Source organism: Homarus americanus, unplaced genomic scaffold, assembly GCF_018991925.1.
Source record: "Homarus americanus isolate GMGI-L3 unplaced genomic scaffold, GMGI_Hamer_2.0 scaffold42003, whole genome shotgun sequence".
Classification (NCBI taxonomy): Eukaryota; Metazoa; Arthropoda; class Malacostraca; order Decapoda; family Nephropidae; genus Homarus; species Homarus americanus.
This window is the reverse complement of record NW_024750781.1, coordinates 70,521-90,921: the sequence shown is the minus strand read 5'-3', so window position 1 is coordinate 90,921 and position 20,401 is coordinate 70,521. Positions and strand designations below refer to the sequence as shown.

The window sequence follows — 20,401 nt, the reverse complement described above, 5'->3', positions numbered from 1 at the left end:
CCCATTTCTGCAAGCCACTGGTGATTTAATTACCCCTTTTGGCTATACAAACTACCCTTTCTCCCTAATGTATAAGTGTGCCTCTTGCATTTATTGATTCCATATACAGGTATACCACCGATTTTTCAGCACCCTTGGTTCCAAAGCCTTGACGGATTATCCGTTTTGCCGGACCAACCGAGGTCACGTAATAATAATTCAACAATACACCTCAGACCCACTAATTATACACCTTTCGTGTCTCTAAAACACCTTGGACTGCTAGAAACTTAAACAAATATTATATGTAAATTAAATGTGAAAAAGCCATAATTTTGAGCACCATATTACTGTACACACTTGTACACTGTCCTAAGAGCAAAGCTGTACTGTACATGCACAAAATGATTACTAAAATTTTTGTCTAGTGCAAACTATAGCATGTATATATTCAAACTAATCACTATCTTATAAGAATTCCAGCAATGCTAATTATATTCTCCCAGGTCAGTTCAGTGACATTTTGTAAGAGAAAAACTTAATCACCGAAGGGTCAAGACGTACCTGGTACTCCTCTGGGAACAGCCAGGTCAACTGTTAAGTTCATCCCTCCCCTGAACCCCTCCTCCCCACCGGAATATCAACAAGCTCTCGCCAGAAGTTACAATTTCATTTAGGAAAGGAATGGAACCAGTGGTGAACAGTGTGTAAGTCAGTGAGAACAACTCAACAGTAACAGCCGAGTCATACCCAAGTTAACCTTCACACAGTGAGGTCCCAGGAACCCATTGATAACTGCCAATGAGACCCAACAACAACCAGCGATGTGTTAATCCGTCTATGATAGGAAGGCCTGGGCCCACACCTCACTCATATAACATCATCTGTGAGTTCATTACTACACCACGTGAAGTCCCTCATAACACTATCTGTGAGGGAATTACTACACCACATGAGGTCCCACATAACACCATCTGTGAGGGAATTACTACACTACTTGTTTGCTGTTCAACACCTACATTAATCTGTATGTTCACTGTATGTTCCTTTACCTTTTTCTAATGAATGCTTTTGTTAAACCACCAATGTATGTAATAAGTCATTTATGTCCAGTGTATATTTTCAGCCTTTCTAGCTGCAGAACTTTTTCAATAAGCCATTAATTATTATTATTATTATTATTATTATTATTATTATTATTATTAATAAATAAGCACTAGACCTTGGCATCAACTGTCAAACCTATTACCCCCCCCCCCCCTTCCCATCTGCTGATCGCTAGTAAACACCATTTCACGTCCCATAATTTTAGCTGTGTTGAATTATGAGTGTTTGTTTTAACAATACAGTACTACAAAGAACAATGTTTTGTTTATTCTAGGAGATGGGCTGAGGTGCATCTGGGTAGACTCAATCTTTTTAGTATTTTGTGTTTCTCTCAAGTACCAAACTAAATTATTCCATTGAAACAACACTTCGATTTAGTGCAAATTTGGTTTAAAGCGACCTCTCTTGGAACACATCTCGTCTTATATCGACGTTCTACTATAATTAACTACGTATGTACATTTGAGTACAGGTTTGCCCTTAGGACAATTATTTCTTTTACCCCTTTTTCACAATATGTATTAAGGATGGTGTGTGCATGTAAATGAGTAAAAATAGAGGAAGAAAATTATGTATATCTACCCGAAAATGAGTTAAAAAACAACAGTAACACCTCATAGCTTGGCCCAGTAGCCTGATGGTTGCAGTGACGAGTCTAACCTGGCTACAATGCCATTATTAATCACTATTAAGCATTATTATATCAGTAAACACTGATAATCACAGTAAATCCAGTGAAGTATGGCAGGGAGGGAGGGAAGTTAAGTGCCCTCTCGTAATTTTGTCCAAACTAAACGAGGTGTCGGACCATCAGTGGTTGTATTGGGGGCCTGGAACGGATTAATCCTATAATGAACGAATGCTATAACGAACAAGGTCCTAGAACCAATTAGATTCGTTATAGCATACCCCACTGTATAGGCTGACACCATTGGTTTACTTAGTAATGTTGGCTTGGTGAACTAGACAAGCTTATGTTTAACGTTAAACACACTGTCAGGTTTACTTCCCCTACTTCAGTTGTGAAAACAAAAGTTCATATTACATGATTATTATTTCAGGAGCACCCTGATGAGTCTGAGAAAAAAGCAAGGAAAGGAACATACCGTCACCGACATTCCCAGGGACTACTGACCAAGTATCCTCCTCAACCAGGGATGCTTATTGGCCATCGAAAGTCTCGTACTCATTGTCAAGTGGGTATAACATCTCAAAAATTTTCAACTAACATCAAAAAATAAATTGGATGTAGTTTGTTTTGATCATTAATTTTATAAGTTACTTTGAAGATATTATTTGGTGTAATTCAAGTAAACAGTTTGTCAACATACAATCAAAGCAAAAATGAATCGTAATGAAAGCACAGTGAAACCTCGCTTTACGCGGTCACTTGAACCCACGGAGGTCCGTGTAAAGCGGGAAACGCGTAAAGTGAACAACAGAACATATGGGATACAGCACATTGTATGGTAAATTACTACGGAATAAAAATATAAAAGTTACTGTATAAGAATCAGACTCATCTATCCCATTTTCTCTTACAACACAATACAGTACGTACAGTACAACAGGTATTTGAGCATTTTTAAGGTTAATTGTACAGTAGTAATTTATTGTCTTACCTGTTTTATCCATATTCCAAATTTGCTCTGGCTTGTATCCCTGCTCCTCGAGTATTGCTTTCAACTCTGCTGGGAAAGCTTTCGCGGCCATGGTGTCTGCTGACGCACCCTCCCCAGTCATCTTCACATTCTTCAGGCCGAATCAACGCCTGAAATTGTCAAACCATCCCTTGCTGGCTTGGATAGGTGTCTGAGGTGTGGGGGTAGCAGCACTGGTACTGGGTACGGGTTCCTCAGCTACAGGCGTGAAGTGTGTGTGTGTAGAGACTTAGCTCTCTCCTGGATAAGGATAGAGTCCACTGCTACACCTCTCCGGTGCTGGTCCTCTATCCACAGAAACAAGGCATTCTCCATCTTCACCATTGCCTTCTCCCTCACTTGGCTGACATGCTAAGCACTGTATGGAGCACTGGCACTTACAGCATCACAGATATCTTTTTCCCTTTTCTTGATGGTACGTACCGTGCTTTCATTCACGTTGTACAGTCGCCCCACAGCAGCAAACGACATTCCCTCCCTTAACTTATTCAGCAACTCCACCTTCTCCTGCAGAGTCATCACTTTCTTCTGGCACTTAGGGGTGGCTCCAGCTGATGTCTTTGATGCTCTTTTAGGGGCCATGGTAAATGTGGGTAGCAAGGGTAGTAACTACAATTCTGATGTTAACACAAGCGTGGTTACAGTGAGACTGACTGAGTGACGGAGCGCGGAGTGGCGGGGTGGGGTGACGACGCGCTATGCGTGTGTGTGAGGTTGCGGGAGCGGGCGGTGTCCCGTGTTCGGTGCCGCGCGCGAGTTGAATGGCGCGCGATTTGAATGTACTTCAATTACTTCAATGTACAGAATATTCCTCCGGCCAGGCAATCTGCGTATTTGCAAATCCGTGTATGTTAAACCCGCGTATGTTAAGGGCCGACTGTAATTGAAATAGAGACTGGGCCGACCGCCAGACTCCACTTTTTCAGACACAATACCTACGTTGTAGTAAAAATAACTTCTTAATTTTATGATGGTATGCACACACAATTAATAATTAAGAGAAATATCAATAATATTAGCTTTTTTAACACTTACATTCGTAGAAAAGATGGCTGGGCACACGGGAATGGGGGGTTGGTTCCGAGGCAGAGGGCAGATTATTGGCCCTCACCTGTATCACTTGTATCAATTGTATCACTATCCACCACAGAGGCTTGCAGGGCCTCTTTGTCAAACTCCTCAAAGTCCATATCCTCACTATCACTATCACTGACTTGGGCCGGCTGTGGTGGGTGGCGGGTGAAGAACTCGGTAATGTTTTGATGACTGGGCGACCTTGTGCTCACCCTGCCCGCGCCGCTCTGCGCGTAAAAGAGTACATGCACTGCGTAAAGTGAGCATTCCGGGTCTAGCAGGGTACTGCGTAAATGTAAAAACGCGTAAAGCGGGGTACGTAATACTGTGTGTGTGTGTATATATATATATATATATATATATATATATATATATATATATATATATATATATATATATATATATATATATATATATATATATATATATATATATATATATATATATATATATATATATATATATATATATATATATATATATATATATATATATATATATATATATATATATATATATATATATATATATATATATATATATATATATACACATATACACATACAGGTGCTCTTCTACTTACGAACGAGTTACGTTCCTGAGGCTTGTTTGTAAGTCCAACTTTACTCCTGTAGATACCAAACATATTGTAAAAAAAAGTAAAGATTATGGATATTTAGTACAGCTATACCCTTTAATACAGCCTTAAAACCTGGCTCACTCTTCTCCTCTTAGGTAATATTTGTTATATCTGGAATTTTCGTCAAAATAATCCAGTCTCATCCACATTAAACACCTGTTATGGCAGGTAACCCCCTCCCCCCAGTGATGATGTTTGTATCTCTGAAAGTTTGTAAATTGAATGTTCTACAGTAGAAGAGCACCTGTATATTGATGATAAATTATGGGTGACTCACCATGTATAGAGTAAAGGGCATTAATTTTTATAATTATAATTTATATATTTTACTAATACCCTGTACCTGTATCTGGTTTATAAGGAGGATGTAGAAGACAAGAAACTAGATGGTGGTGAGACTAGTAAGCGTCGTGTTCGGGCTCCAAAGAATCTTCAAGAACAGTATTGGCTGCAAAAACAAAGACCCAAACCTGTATTTTCTAAAGAAGTTGAAAAAACTTTCAAGTAAGTTTAAATTTTGGGTAAATCAGAAGTATATGATGTTTATAAAAAGTAACTTTTTTTTTTTTACATTCAACTAAACTGTGCGTCATGAAGTTGTGTAAAACCAAATAAATAAAAATACTCACCTGGCCAGACATATAGTCTTACAAGTTGCACTTAAAAAAATCCAAACTTCAGTTATTTGAAAACTTTAAAATTTACTGCACTCACACTCACTCCCTGAGCCACTGAGTGATGGTATTGTAGTACACTCAGCTGACTGCAGAGGTAAATAAACAAAGCTATCTTCACTAAACTTGTATTTATGGTATTATATTGCCCTTAGTAAAGCCTAATTCTGTTTACAGGTACAGTACTTGTTTTTGTATTATATTTAACCTTATTACGTATGTTACTTAGTTTGATTTCAGTTATACAGTAAGCTCCCTCTAACCCAGACTCACTTAATCCGGATCCCTTGCAAACTAGTCCAGCACTGGACACATATATCCAAATCCAAAACAGACAACCAATATCCAGTAAGTATGAGGGAAAGTTTACCGTAAACAGGGGCACAGGAGGGAAACTCAGCAGATGCCTGCTGCTTTGAGGAGTCAGTGGAGTTGATTGTTGAGGGAACACTAAAGTGAAGTGTCTAAGAATTGTAAATACTACATACAGTCAGTGAAGTTAACACTGAAAAGATAACCTCAAGACTCCACCGCCTGATGATAATTGAATAATTAATAAGTGCAGTACTGTACTTTATTATTAACAGGTACTATGTGCCTCTAGTTATTATCAAAAGGTTTATTAAAGTGCAGTAATAATGTACCGTATGCCTTATGAAACAATATTTTATTTGGTACAATTCTCTTACCCTTCTCCCATTATTTTAGGCTGCGTCCACGAGCAAAAATATTTATGGCGAGTGAAAAGTTTATAAACTCTTATCCATAGCATCTGTTCTAATTGTGACATAATGATACCATAATGATCCTGAATAAATTCTGTACAAATTTGTTTCAATTTAAGATCAGGAACAAAAATTATTTTGACACAACACAGTGATGGGGTTTTATGTTTTTTGTGTAAGTAATGTGTATACTGGCATCTATAAAATCAATTCTAATTGAGTTATGATAAAGCCCATGAATTGGAGGTACTGTACTGTATTTTTGGGGCACGAGGCTTAAATGGAGCCGTCTCTCATACATACTGAGAGCTCCCAGCAGCACCAGCTGGTTGGTGACTCGCTGAGTACACCTGAACCGAGAGCCAATGCCAAGCTGCTGAGAGCATACGAAACTGAGGAAGATTTAACTTTTTTCCACATGTTAAAACCCCAAGCAGCTAAAAAAAAAAAATCATATGGCTTATAAAAACTCTAAGTGTAAATGTCTTGCTTAAAAAATTACAATAGTTTGGTGTTCTTAGGTAGCTTGACTCGGAAACCTCCCACCCTCTGGAAATTTCCACCGTGGAATATGGACACTACAAACTCCTACCCAATCCTGAAATTTGGCCAAATCCAATTACACATACTGTAGTCTGCTTAGAGGGAGTTAACTGTACATATACAATAATTTATAATCATCAATAAAAAATTTATTTGGTGCTTAGTGAAATATTAGGGTTTTTTTTTATAATAACCTTCAGTTACCCAAAATGGCTATGGTCCTAAGCATTTTGGATTTTTGAAGTGTAGCCAAATGCACAGTCATACTATATCTTGACAGTCCTCCAACATCCCAGTGTGTCACTTACATTTGTAATTACCACCTTTAATTTTTTTTGCTCCAGCATTTTTTCCTGGATTGCATTTGAAAGGTTTTAAAGTGCTTGTTTACCATTGTATCAATCTCGTGTCTTTCCTTTACTCTCATTTAGGAGGAATAGATAAGAGAAACAAATCTGAAGGAAGGGTGGAAATATTGAAGTAGAATGATGCAGGAAAGGTGTAGAAAGCACCAGGAGTCGGCTGGAACATTATGTAACAACACTCCACACATACTCCTTCATATCTTCAATTTGTCAGCAAAGTTTACATATTGGATCAAAATCACCACATTGTTCTGATATCTACAGTAATGTCAGGTCACAGGCTCGTTCATAGTAACAGTTTCATACAAAATTATAAAACAATCCAGTGACCTTATTAATGCACTGTACAGTATAGTGCATTCATGCTCTGGCATTGTTCAACCAGCTTTGTTTTTAACTTGAAATAAAACGATGTGTCTATTTGATAATTAGAATTAATTTATAGATAGTAATTTCTTGTCTTTTATTTAGGTGTCCCATACCAACATGCAAATATAGATTTTCAAGTGAAGAAAACTTGTTCCAACACCAGGAATGTCATGGACAACCAGGGAGTGGTGAGGAGAGAGTATTCACCTGTCATCAGTGTTTCTTCAAATATGACAAGGTCAGAAAGAATCTTTTTATACATGTGACTCTTTGTATTGCATATTGCACTCCACTAACCTACTCATATATTACTAAGTCTATGAGCTGGAAACCCAGGTAAACCTTTGAAGAGCTGCTGTTACTAATCCATTTACTAGCAATACTGTACCTCCTTGTTGAAACCATAGCCCGTAGAAATGGGCATTACAAGCAACACGCACCAGTTAAGCTCTGAGGCTAAGAGTTCATTGTCATACTACCATCAACTGAGTAAGCCATTTGCCAATTACAGGCATCAGTCCATTCAGTTCTTGTCTCTGTTTGAAGCCATTATTTCTACATCACCTGGAAGGAGCCTAGTGTACTGTATCTTGCTTTTATTTCATAATATTGATCAGTTATAGGTTGAATCCACACCATCCTAAGTATTAGTATACAAGAAAGGTGATTTTTGCCTTTGATGTTTTTGTGTTAAAAGTGTGTATTTTAGTTAACACTCCATTATTAGGTTGAACTTGCTTGTAGATACATTGGGCCTACATAACTGTGCTGTGTCACATTGGGAATATATATCAATATTATAGTACAGTAACTTACATGAATGTATTTGCTATCAGGGCAGTTTTTGCTACCAGAAGTGTGGTTTTGGTTTGGTCTTGTTAAAGGGAATTGCATAGTTAGATCAGAAATAAAAGACTGGGAACATATATTTTGGATGATGGTGTGACAACACACTGGAGATAAATAAACCTACATATAGTATTCTTTTCTAAGTAATTATAGTGTCACGGGCACTATGGCCCCACTTTAGCAGGGATGTGAATTTTACACCGGGATCTTTCTGTGGTTCTCGGTGATCTCCTCGGTGAGTAATCATGGGTATACTTAGTGTGCCATCATCAAGAACTTTGACAAGAATGAACAGACAAAGAAACCTATTTTGCAGTTATTGTTATTTTGTCAAGTAATCATAGTCCACTGAATATAGTGAAAATAATGGAAAATATTCCTTCTGCTAAATCGAGCGTTCATTATATCGGATTCTGTTCAATCGAGAGTATACTGTACTGTATATTGTATGTCGTAAATATGCAAGCAACTTCATTTTGGGCTCTGCAACAAAATGCACTTTCCAAGTCAATCCTTTATCTTTGTATATACAGTACCGTACAGAACAGTAATACAGTATTCTGTTTCTTGCTGTCTGTAAGTTTATGTAAGAAGTAAAAAAGTTAATACTATATGAGTTTTCATGAATACTGTATTTGAGATTTAGATGAATGCAATGTGAAGCAAAATTCTTATATGACCTAATATGTGCAAGATGAGAAAGTTGATTTATTTATCTTGTTGATTATTTTTATAAAAATATTATTAGGTTCCATTCCATAAAATTATATGGTAGTTCAACCATTTTGTGTATTCATTTTAGTGGGCAATGTGTCAGTTACACTTGTGGAAGGCTCACGGGATCGACATAGATCTGTTCACATGTGGAATTTGTCATACTTACAAGACCTGTACACAACAGAAACTTGTAATTCACCAGAAGACTCACTCAGATGTTCGGGACCATATTTGTAAGGTATGTAATTAAATGTGATTATAAAAGAAGATATATTAATAAGTATTAATTCATTTCATTCTTTAATAATTAATTTTTATTGGTAGAATTGTTGAAACATTAAAAAAATTCACTTTGATTAAAAAGTTTACAATAACTGATATAACTTTTTAAAGTTATAACTTGGTCTGTAAGCACACTGTTCTTAATATTAAACTGTTCCCATTGAGAAAAAATAATATATAATTCCCATGATTATTCTGTATTAAAGTCCTTAACTCACAAAATATTTTAAAACAGGTATGTGGGAAAGGTTTTAGACAACTGGCACAGCTCCTGAACCATCAAGTTCTACACATAACCAGTACTAAGAATCTTCCCACATGGGCAAAGAAAGGCTATTGCAATGAATGCAAAAGATGGTTTGGTGATAAGAAAACCTTAAGAGTTCATATTAGTGCAGTAAGTATTTGGTATAGAATGTGTACTGTATAGTCACAATCCAAAATTTCTTTACTCCTCTGGATGGAGAGAAGGTGAAGCCAAGATTGAAGAAAGGCCAGGCAAATGGACACACATTTCTTTAGTAGTTTGATGGTGAAACACGATGATGGTGGGGCTCACACACCAGCACCTCAATACAGTCACTTAAGCAAAACCACACGAGCACAAGTATGAAATATAATTCAAAGCATTGACATGATATGGTACCTTGGTAGGGCTATACCTGTAATTATTTTTTTCAATATTAATATACAACGACAGCACAAAGCATATTGTACGGTCATTCGTCTGGCTTTTCTTCAACCTTGGCTTCTCCTTCCCGGTAATGAAACTTTGGATTCTGACTGTACCTGTGTTGGACTTATCACAGTGAATACAGATAAATTTTAAATATATTTAATTTTATGAAGGTGAAAATCTTGGTAGTTTTATGGAAATTGAATGTTGTAGTACAGTGGTTCTTAAACATTTTTGCCTCGTGCCCCCTTCTGCATAAGTCCTAGATCCCCCACCCCTGATGCAACCCTTGGTTATTATAGAGTGGGAGTGATGTGCAATCGTGTACAAGACGCATTCAGTTCCTGACCATACTTTTCTCTCTGACCGCTCGCGCCCCCCCCGGAATCTTCTGGCGCCCCCAGTTAAAGAACCACTCCCGTAGTAGAACACATCTTCTATAAAAGCTAGAAACTGAATGGCAGCAAATGAAGGGAGACTGTGTATTGCTCTTGATTTTAACTAACCTGCATCATTGCTAGAAAGGGTTTCTAAGATAGTGGAAAAGGTAAATAAACATGCAAGAGGGCTAAAAAAGTGTCAGGTCTGTCTGGGTGGAATGTGGAAACTTTTTTTGTTCCAAACATATCAGAAATCTGTAATTAGGCCAGCACTTATCCTTGAGGCATATACACATCAGGTGACTGGTTGGATATTAGTTTAAGTGAAAAGCAGACTTGTAGCCAGGAGGGTATATTTACCAAAGACAGAGCCTGACTACCACTAATACTAATAAGATTATGACCATGAGAGGAAGGGGTTGTGACTGACACATGTACTCAGTGCTGGAGGTTTTAAGAGGTACCTGCTAATTTCAAAGCTCAGGTCAGTTTGGGTTACATGGAAGCACATAGATTCCAAGTCCTTCTTAAATGTGATAAGTCTTCATTTTTAAACATGTTCTTGAATATTTTTAGATAAGTTTCTTAAACTATAAGATTTTTTAATTAGTAACTATTCACTAAAGTTCAGAATGCATGAGTCTCATTAATGCCTTGTGCATAGTGCAATGGCGAGGAGTGTACACACAGTGCAGCAAGGCAGCAGCCACACGTCTGTGAGTCAGCTAACTGACTGCCTGGCTGAGCTGTGTTATGGTGCCCAGAGGATGGTTTGAGTGTGGAAGGGGCAATTATTTATAAATAAAATATGTGCTATTATATTCTATGATATGCTTTTGTCATTAAAGATATGAGTGATTATCATATGATATTTACACTTACGAAGTGTTCCGAAAGAATATTCTAGTAACAACTGATATTAAATTGATGTAAATTTAGAGGTAACAATAAGTTAAAGCCGATTGACTGTCTTTGTTTGATATTTATTTATTAAACCTTTAAAAACTTATTTAATGAAACACAATATTAAAAGTGTTTAATGCTACTCCAAGAAATGAAACTAAAGGTATAATAATGCTTTTATTACACTAGAGGAACCAGAAATTGTCAGAATTAAGAACAGCTGTACAGCAAGAACCTCCTCAGAGAATGTTGTGACAGTACGAGTTATGAGCTGTAGTACAGTATTACAGTAATAATCTGCCAGAGAATGTTACAGTAAGAGTTATGAATTGTTGTAATAACCTACATTAGCACAAATGGTACATACTGTATGGTTACCTCATGAAAGCTCATTGACACTGTAATGTCGGCGGAGCACACTCCCTTTTGAAAACATTCAATCATTTCAATTTTTATCTAATGAAACAGAACATCTTGTCTCTTGCTAACAGCATCACTCTTGTTACTTTTTATTCTCTTTGCATTCCTGTTGGTGAGGTTACCAAGGACAAATTAACAAACAACAGAGAGTAGCCAGTCATTGCTATACGTGTGTATGACCCAAAGGACAATCAGAGGCAGACTGAGGTAGTGAATCATCGGAGGTGGGATGATGTCTGACATATTGACACTCATTTTAAGCTTAGTGTTTCATCTAAGATATCCAAGTAAATGACCACAAAGTTTCTTATGTTTATTTTGCCAAACATGATGAGAATAAATTAGGATAAATTGGACTATCTGGCAACTGGCTCAAGTGACTGCGGTGGAGGCAAGTTGATAAGAGATTGACAACTTTTCATTGACATGGGTTAGTGACTCAAAGAGTTACTGCCACTAAAAGAGGATTTAGGGGCAGTTAGACCATATGGCATTCACTGCAACAACATTATTGTATTGGTCATCTTGTCATATCATGTCATGGTAAGACTCCACCAGAGAAACACATGGCATAAAAATGTGGACAAACATATGGGTATCTGGTAATTTGATGCACTACTGTTAAACACCTGCCTTTAAACTTTGGACCCTTTCTCTTGGGTGTGGAAAAGTTATTTACAGTAGTGGTCATATTCTTTCACAGATCACCTGTTTCTTCCCTTGGTCATGAAATGGTATTTCATATTTCAATCTTCTATTTTTAACTACAGTACTGTACTGTATTTAAAAATGGCTTTAACAGACAAAGGCAAAGGATGCAGGGATAAAGAAAATTGTACAGGTATATATAAAAATGACATGCATCTAGTGATTAACTCAAGCTTTAGAATACCATAGCAGAACACTACTGCAACACTTAAAAATGATACATACAATGACAGTGTTGATGTTGGAAGTTTCTATTATCTTTTGGCTCTCATCTTCCCACATTATATTGGAAAATGTCCCAAAATTGGGAACAATTATTTAATGGAAAATTTCTATCCTTGACAGTTATTAAATTTTGACCAAAGTGTAATTATATAAATTATTGATTGATATTAAACTGTTGATAATGCTTTTATCACTCCTCAGGTACATTTGAAATTGAAACCACATGCGTGTCCCCACTGTTCATATAGATGTTCAAGAAAATTTGACTTAAAGGTTCATCAAAGGTAAGAACTGTATTACATTTCCGTCATTAGTTAAGTGGAGTTAATACATGTTATTTAAATTTCTTTATATAACAGCAGTCATTAAAAAAATTCTCATGAAAACTAGGCAATTTAGATTTTTTTAGCCATCCAATATGAAACACTTAATACTTCTCTACAGTACTTAAGGGTTATCTTAAAAGTGTTAGATTATAATATATACCTTTTTTTGGCTCTTAGTGGTCTCACTTTGAACTTAGTTTAAATTTCAGCATTTATGGAAGTAAATGTTACTTTTTATTATTAGTAGTAGTAATATTTACTGGTACTACAGTATACATGCAACCCTCAGATAATGAGGAGTACAGTACTGTATATAGTGTACTCACCAACAGATCTGTCATCTTTAGCTTGGAATAGGCAGACACTTCACTCAATTGACTGTAATACATAAGTGTAATCACATTTAAACACTTTGTGATGAAGGCTGGCTGGGGGGAGGTGGGGGGTTGAGGGCCAGGAGAGGAGATTAACAGCGTAGTTAGTAGTGGTACATTTTCCAACTAACAGCCAAAAATGGAAATAACTTTAGTAAAATTACCTGGTCTGTGCCCAGCCATCCCAAATGAGAGCCTGCCATAATACTTTACACTGTCACCAAAATTCAATTTATTCTGTAGTCTATGGGAAGTTATACAGATAGATGGACATCATAACTGCTCTATCCCTCTGTACTTTTAGTTGTGGTGATAAAGAATATGCTCATCTTTTTTCAGGCAACATACTGGTGAACGACCACACAAATGTGAACTGTGTGGCTGGCAGTGCCGTGATCACAATGCATTACGAAGACATAAACTCATTCATCTACACTTGAAACCACTGAAGTGTCCACATGCCTTTTGTGCATTTGAGAGCCGTCATACTGCATACTTCAAGAAACATGTTGCAAAGAAGCATCCTAAAGCAGAGGCCATTTACAAGTGTCAGGTAATCTTGCAACCTAAGTATCCTATAAATTTGTGTATGAAAAGGAATTTATGTTAATTTAAATTATGCATTATTTGTTACTGCAGTACAGTATCTTAAAGTTATCCTTCATAAGTTAATGAAAATACATATACAGTACTATGAAAACACCTCTGTAACTTTCCAAATTGTGAACAAACAAACTGTAATTCATACAGGAAAAGTTGAGTTTCATTTAATTCAGATAAAAACCACTCTAATTTTATATATTCTAAATACAGTACTTGTTTCGGTGAATCACTTACCCTTCTCAACACAGAGCCTGCTACAAATTACTAACTGAGGCCCAAAAGGAAAACATACCTGCAATGCCTTGGCCAACACTACCTGAACTTTGGGAGTGAGGTCACAGAGGAGGAGGTTGGGTTACAAGTGACCTGTCCTTGTCATCTGGTGGATCTAGTTGTATAAATGTAGTTACAGAAAGAAGTAACCTAAGGTTCAATTCTGGAAACTTTTTTCTTTTTCTTTTGTTTTTAAAAAAAAATGAATAGTTTCATCTATAGGTACCTTAGTAAACAATGAGTTAACATCAAATCTTACAAGTTTGTAAGTCTCTTAACCTTCTCTACAAACTACACATTATTAACAATGTGGGACTGGGATGTGCTACCCATCGCCTGAGACAAATGGGAAGCTAACCATTTCGAAAGCTCTTATGTAGGAAATCCTATATTGGAAATAATAGATCTCAAAGGACAACCAAATTTGTGGGTTTTAGGTAAGTTATAAATATAAGGGAGAGAAGGATTAGTGGGTTTAAATTGACTATTATTAATAATGTACACCTTGCAGAGTTGGCTAAGAGGCTTAACATTGACCAGAAGGCCAGTACAAAATTAATGATATTGTTAATAGCATTCTACAAAAACAGCTGTTGAACCATAAAGGTCATATTCATATGGATAATCCTATTACTAATACCCTAGATCCACCAGATGACAAGGACAGGTCACTTGTAACCCAACCTCCTCCTCTGTGACCTCACTCCCAAAGTTCAGATAGTGTTGGCCAAGGCATTGCAGGTATATTTTCCTTTTGGGCTTCAGTTAGTTTGCAGCAGGCTCTGTGTTGAGAAGGGTAAGTGATTCACCAAAACATGTATTGTATTAAGAATAAACATGGTTTCAAGAAGAGTGTTTTTCTTAAATATGCAGGGTGTGCCCTAAACAATTTAATTTTTTTAAAACAAGCCTACCCACTAGGAGGCCCTTCCATACTTACGGTTATCATGCGCAACTTGAAATTTATAATCCATGGATGGGCATGTATCTATATGTGTTAATAAATCTTTCCAGATTGCATTATAACCGTCAGATGTTTATGGTGCACCCTCTGTGCGTGTGCATATGCGTGCGTGAATGCGCTTACTTTAATAAGAACATTTTCACTTTTTTTCTGCCTTTTTCATAGATATGCTCAATGGAAACCCCCAAATTACAACAATATATAGCACATTCCACAAATCATGAAAAGCAGTTGGTAATAGAAGCTTTCAAGAAGAGAAGTGGTTCTCCAAATCCAAGAAATGACACTGAGGATGCTGTTGATCAACAAAGCAACCTTAAGCCCGAAGAAGGTATAAACAGTAAAATAGAACATCATAATAAAGTAGAAGTAAGCAGGGTTCAGGATATTGGTGAAGAATCATTTGTGTTTGATCATGTGGGCACTGCAAATAATAACCCAAATACTCAAGTTATAACCATAAAATTACACAGTGTGCAGCATTCAGGTGTCACAAATTCAGAGGCTGTTAATTCTATTATTGATAAGGGACCTGCACCTATTTTTAAATGTTCTGACCAGTTTAAACAAGAAATAAAGATTGAAAATGATGCAGCAGAAGAAACATGTCAAGGGACAGCAGTTCTAGGTGTTGTTGATAGTTCCTCTGAAGACACAGCTGTGCTTCATGTTGATGGAGATGAAACCTTGATGACACTACCTCAAGTTGTGATGTCAGAAGATGGTCACCAGTATATTATTGGAATTTCCCCTGATGAGATGAGTACTAGTCAGAATAGTATCTTTACTATACAACAAGCAGTGGAACAAGAGTAGATTTAGATATAACTTTATTAACTTAATTATCTTTATGTTTAGTGACTTCACTTTCATGCTGTTCACATAGGACTTTACAGAAGCACAAATCCTCAGAGAAACGAAGAACAGTAGAAATTAAAAGTAAACAGATAGTAAAACAAATTAAAAACAAATGACAGTTGTCATAAACAAAATCACATTCACAGCTCCTTATTATTATAACAGATGAATAAAGGATTTCCATGTCTTGAATTTCTTCCTATGCAGTGTATTGGTTATGCATGTTAAGATGTCTGATATTTAAAACATGTTTCTTTGTCCCATTTCCCAATTATGCACATTACCTCTTCATTGCACAATCTTATGTTTTACTGTACAGTATCTCTTTTAGTATTTATCAATGTATTGTAGAACAAATTGTTATTTTTTTGTGAACTGCACTTTTCCTTTTACCACCTGCATCTCCATTCTCAAAAATCCTTTTAACTGATATGTCATTTTTCATACTATTATTGTGTGTACCTATACCATCTCATCCTGTTGTTTCCAATGTAATATTTTAATGACTTCATCAACTCATCTTAATTACTTTTATCGCTTGAGCGTTTGGTCACGTCTCTGTTACTTTTCTTTTTCTTTTGTCCTCTTCACCAATTGATCGGCTCGTCAGCCGGTTGGGCAATCGGTCACGTCTCTGTTACGCACTGTTGGCAAGTACTGGGCATTCACCGGCTCCTGAATGTACCTGAACCTGCTCCAGTGTTGGTCAAGTCTGGTCTTGAAAAAGCTCACACTCGGTGTCGTCACAACACTTTCAGGTAGATTACATAAATTATGCATAACATATTGTCAGCAAAATTATTTGATCAGTAGCCAGTCCAACCGCCCTGTATCCAGTTCGGCATGGATGCCACAAGGTCATGCATCAGCTCTGGTCTACCCCTGTAGTATTCCCATTGTCTATTAATGTGCACCGTAAGTTGATTGCTGGACCGGTTCATTCCCCTTCCATTTCCCACGAGTTGACCATGTATGCCCACACGTGCTCTATAACGTTAATATCTGCTCCCTTGCTGGGCCATTCTAGGAGCTCTAGGTTTCCCTGCCTCACAAACCACTGCTGAACGACGTGGGCCGTGTGTATAAGACAACGGTCTTGGACAAATAAAATGGGTCCAAATGGGAAAGGGTAATCCCTTGATGGAGTAAATTGTTTTGTGAATTTTGTGGGGAGGGAGGCAATGGTTGGACATCAGACCCATTGTCCAATAAGAGTGGGCGGACATTGCACCATCACCTTGACTGTAGTGAGAACTTTAGTCCGGGATTGTACATGTCTAGGATGAAAAAGACAGTTAAATTATCAAACTGTAAACAACTTCATGTGTCTTAATATCTGGTTGGTTTACATTGAAGAAAAATAGGCATTCATTTTAATATTTTTTCATACAAATGTACAGTCTGCCAAAAGAGTATTGTTTCTTTTTCCATTTTTACAATTTTAAATGCAGAACAAAAAAATTTGAAAAATTTTCCAGTGCCTCATCATATGTTGGTATGCTTTCTTGACATAATTTAAATGTGCACAACATAAGTATGTATAAAATATGTGCAGGATTAAACTTGAAGTACAGTACTGGTAATTTTTTTTAATTTTGGCAGTTCTCAGCATGTGTTACCAGATATTTGACCCACATACTGGTACAGGGGACCTTGCTATACGTTGTTCCGGTATGCGTCATTTCACATACAGTCTACATGGTTACAAATATAAGAAGAAATTTTCATTATACAGTATGTCAATTGTTATACATACCTGTATATGTCATTTGTATCATCCACTGTTTTATACTTAGTCTGTGTGCACCCAAATGTGATGCATAAATATTGTTAAAACGCACATCATATATTGTAAAAAATAACCATAATAAGAAATAAATGCGTCCTACAAGTATTAAGCCTACCATGCCAAAGTACTTCAGTAACCTCTCACACAAATGAGTGCTAATGCCATTGTTGTGAGTTAAATAACCGTAGAATTTTCAGAACAAGTCATTTCAATATGCTAGTGTGTCTGATGAGTAAAGAAAATACTGTATACTGCACTGTACAGTGATACGGTAAGCTTCCTCAAATCTAGATTAATTGAGGGAAGGCCAGTCTGGTTTGGCTGAAATTCTGGGTTGTGCGGGAGTCTATTGTTTATTTTGCAGGGTGGAAAATTCCAGAGGGTGAGGGATTTCCAACTTAAGCTACTTAAGAACATTGAACTTGCTGAAATTTTTTAGCCTAGATTTAACACCCTCAGGGTTTTTATATACCATATGAACATTTCTTTGTAGTCACTTTGGGCTTTAACATCTTTGGTGAAAAAGGTAAATTTTCCTCAGTCTTTTATGCACTCTTGGCAGCTTAGCATTGGCTTTCATAGTCTCAATACAACTGTATTCGGCTGGTCACTGAGAGCTGATTTTGCCAGGAGCTCTCATACACCTGGCAGCGGTGTGTACAGTCTCAGCTGCAACACACAACTCTATTCAAGCGTCATGCCCCCCAAAATACTTCCATTTGATGGCTGAGAATACGGCTCTTAAGTTTCATCACCCATATTTAAGTGGTTGATCAAGAAAGTTTTTATGTAACATGAATGGCATAGAAAGTAGTATAATTGATATGTACAGTATACAAGCTTCTGTAAAAAGTTTTTTCATGAATGGGAATTACTGCACTGTGATAAAAAATATTAATTGAATTAGTTTGTGGAGTGATATTTTTAGTACACAAATTATATTGTTAACTTTCGACTATACGAAACGTACTGTACTGATAAACTGCTTGTTATTTAACTTCTCTGCTTATTGAATGTGGGAAATGTACGGGTATACCCCAAAAACCGACGCTCTAATAACCCATGATTACATATAGGGGAAATACCCTGCAAGATTGACGAAGCCGCAAGGCTAGAAAACTGTGAGGGCAAACTTTTTCGGAGTGAGAGTTGTGAACTTTTTGAACAATCTACCAGAAAGTATTGTGATGGCACCGAGTGTGAGCTCTTTCAAGACAAGACTTGACCAACACTGGAGCAGGTTCATGTACATTCAGGAGCCGGTGCGTGCCCAGTACTTGCCAACAGTGCGTAACGGAGACGTGACCGATCGCCGAAGCGGCTAACGAGCCGATCATTTGGTGAAGAGGATAAAAGAAAAGGAAAAGTAATCAGAGACGTGATCGATCACCCAAGCGGCTGACGAGCCGATCAGTGGTGAAGAGGATAAAATTAAACAGTGCGTAACAGAGACGATACCGATCGCCCAAGCGGTTAACGAGCCGATCAGTGGTGAAGAGGATAAAAGTAAAAGATACCTCAGAGATCTGACGATTGGGGGAACTGTTTTGAACTTGGCGGGCGGCGGCATGGTGCGAATTCTTGCCACGAGAAGGCTTTGCCTGCTGTCTCTGACTCATTCCTGCCATTTTTGCTCTTGTTTACACTTATAATTCCTCTTGTGCGGGCAGCTTGATGTGATGTGATAAGGCATAATAAGAATGGTGATGGACCAGCAAAGATTGGTAGAGCCTTGAACTCGCCACCCTAGACCGACTCTTCCATCCTCAACACAGGTAAGTAAAGGCAGCATCACACTAGCATTTATATTGTCAACTTTTCCATTAATCATCGACGTTGTCGTTGACTTTTTGTCAAACGGTGCAGACTGTCTGCACTGATGGCTCGTACGACAACTTACCGGAGTCAACTCAAGATCTATAATTGATACTTCAAATAGTTGTAAAAAATAAACCAATTTTTACTTAAAATATAAAACTAAAATTATTATGAAATAATTATTACTCTTCTTCCCAAGATTACTCATTATTATGTTTAATTTCATGAGTTTAAAAGGTAAGAAAATGTCATTTGTTGTTTTTGTACCTGTTACCAAATACCGAAGTGTGAGTGCTAGCCACTCCCGCACTCATTGCCTTCTGGATATATGGTGTCACAAGATGCAATAGTTCATTGGACTGGGCCTTATCGAGTCTGATCCAACTTCATCTCCTCCAGGTTTAATTCTTTTATATGTCTATAGTAAACACACTCTTCCTCTCGACGTGCTAACCAAGAGCTTATCCAAGCACGCCTTTTACGCTTTTTAGCCCGTCGACGTTGGAAAACAGCCATTATATAGCGTAGAATTGCTGTGCTTTCTTCATCAGTTGCATCCATCTTGTTTGTTGACATTTATCGAACGAGGGAAACTGGTGAGTTGGTTCTAAACTCATGTGTGACATTGCACAACAAAATGATTGACGATTTTCTGAAAGTTGACCCAAAAAAAATTACGAAAGAATGCCAGTGTGAAACCGGCTTAACAGTCTCAAATTATACTTTACATTGCTTATTTAAGGCTTATTATGCTTGTTTTATATGTCTTCCTTTTTTCTTGCTAGACAGAGTGCATGACAAAGATATAACAAGGGTAGATGGGTATTTTTGGAAGGTCCCTCCCTAACCTCCTGAATTTTTTATGTTCTTATGGGATTAATTACTTCGATAACTGTTGATTCACTAACAAATTACTTTCCCAGTCCCTATATGTGTTGGTTATTGGGGTACACCTGTATACAGTTTTTTATTATTGTTGATGAAAAGTAATGATGTAAGACTGCATTACCATATTTTATTCTGATGAGAAATTTACACTTTTAGTGTTTAATCTTTAAATTTCTAATGTTATTGTACACTTGATCTTTTAACACCACAA

The 20,401-nt window shown here is 37.0% G+C and overlaps 1 protein-coding gene across 5 annotated transcripts in view; it reads left to right on the top strand.

The window, feature by feature from the left end:
- The window catches only part of LOC121854201 (zinc finger protein 227-like), a 38,251-nt gene extending 19,556 nt beyond the window's left edge, over positions 1-18,695 (top strand). For 4 of the 5 annotated variants that reach the window (XM_042348695.1, XM_042348694.1, XM_042348697.1 and 1 more), the window contains 8 exons: positions 2,148-2,282; positions 4,823-4,965; positions 7,240-7,375; positions 8,789-8,941; positions 9,221-9,382; positions 12,499-12,581; positions 13,337-13,550; positions 15,003-18,695. In XM_042348695.1, the coding sequence (XP_042204629.1) occupies positions 2,148-2,282; positions 4,823-4,965; positions 7,240-7,375; positions 8,789-8,941; positions 9,221-9,382; positions 12,499-12,581; positions 13,337-13,550; positions 15,003-15,653 (1,677 nt within the window). In that variant the 3' untranslated portion in view covers positions 15,654-18,695. The remainder of the gene's footprint in view (positions 1-2,147; positions 2,283-4,822; positions 4,966-7,239; positions 7,376-8,788; positions 8,942-9,220; positions 9,383-12,498; positions 12,582-13,336; positions 13,551-15,002) is intronic. The other variant, XM_042348696.1, reaches the window with a different exon arrangement.
- The last annotated feature ends 1,706 nt before the right edge of the window (positions 18,696-20,401 follow it).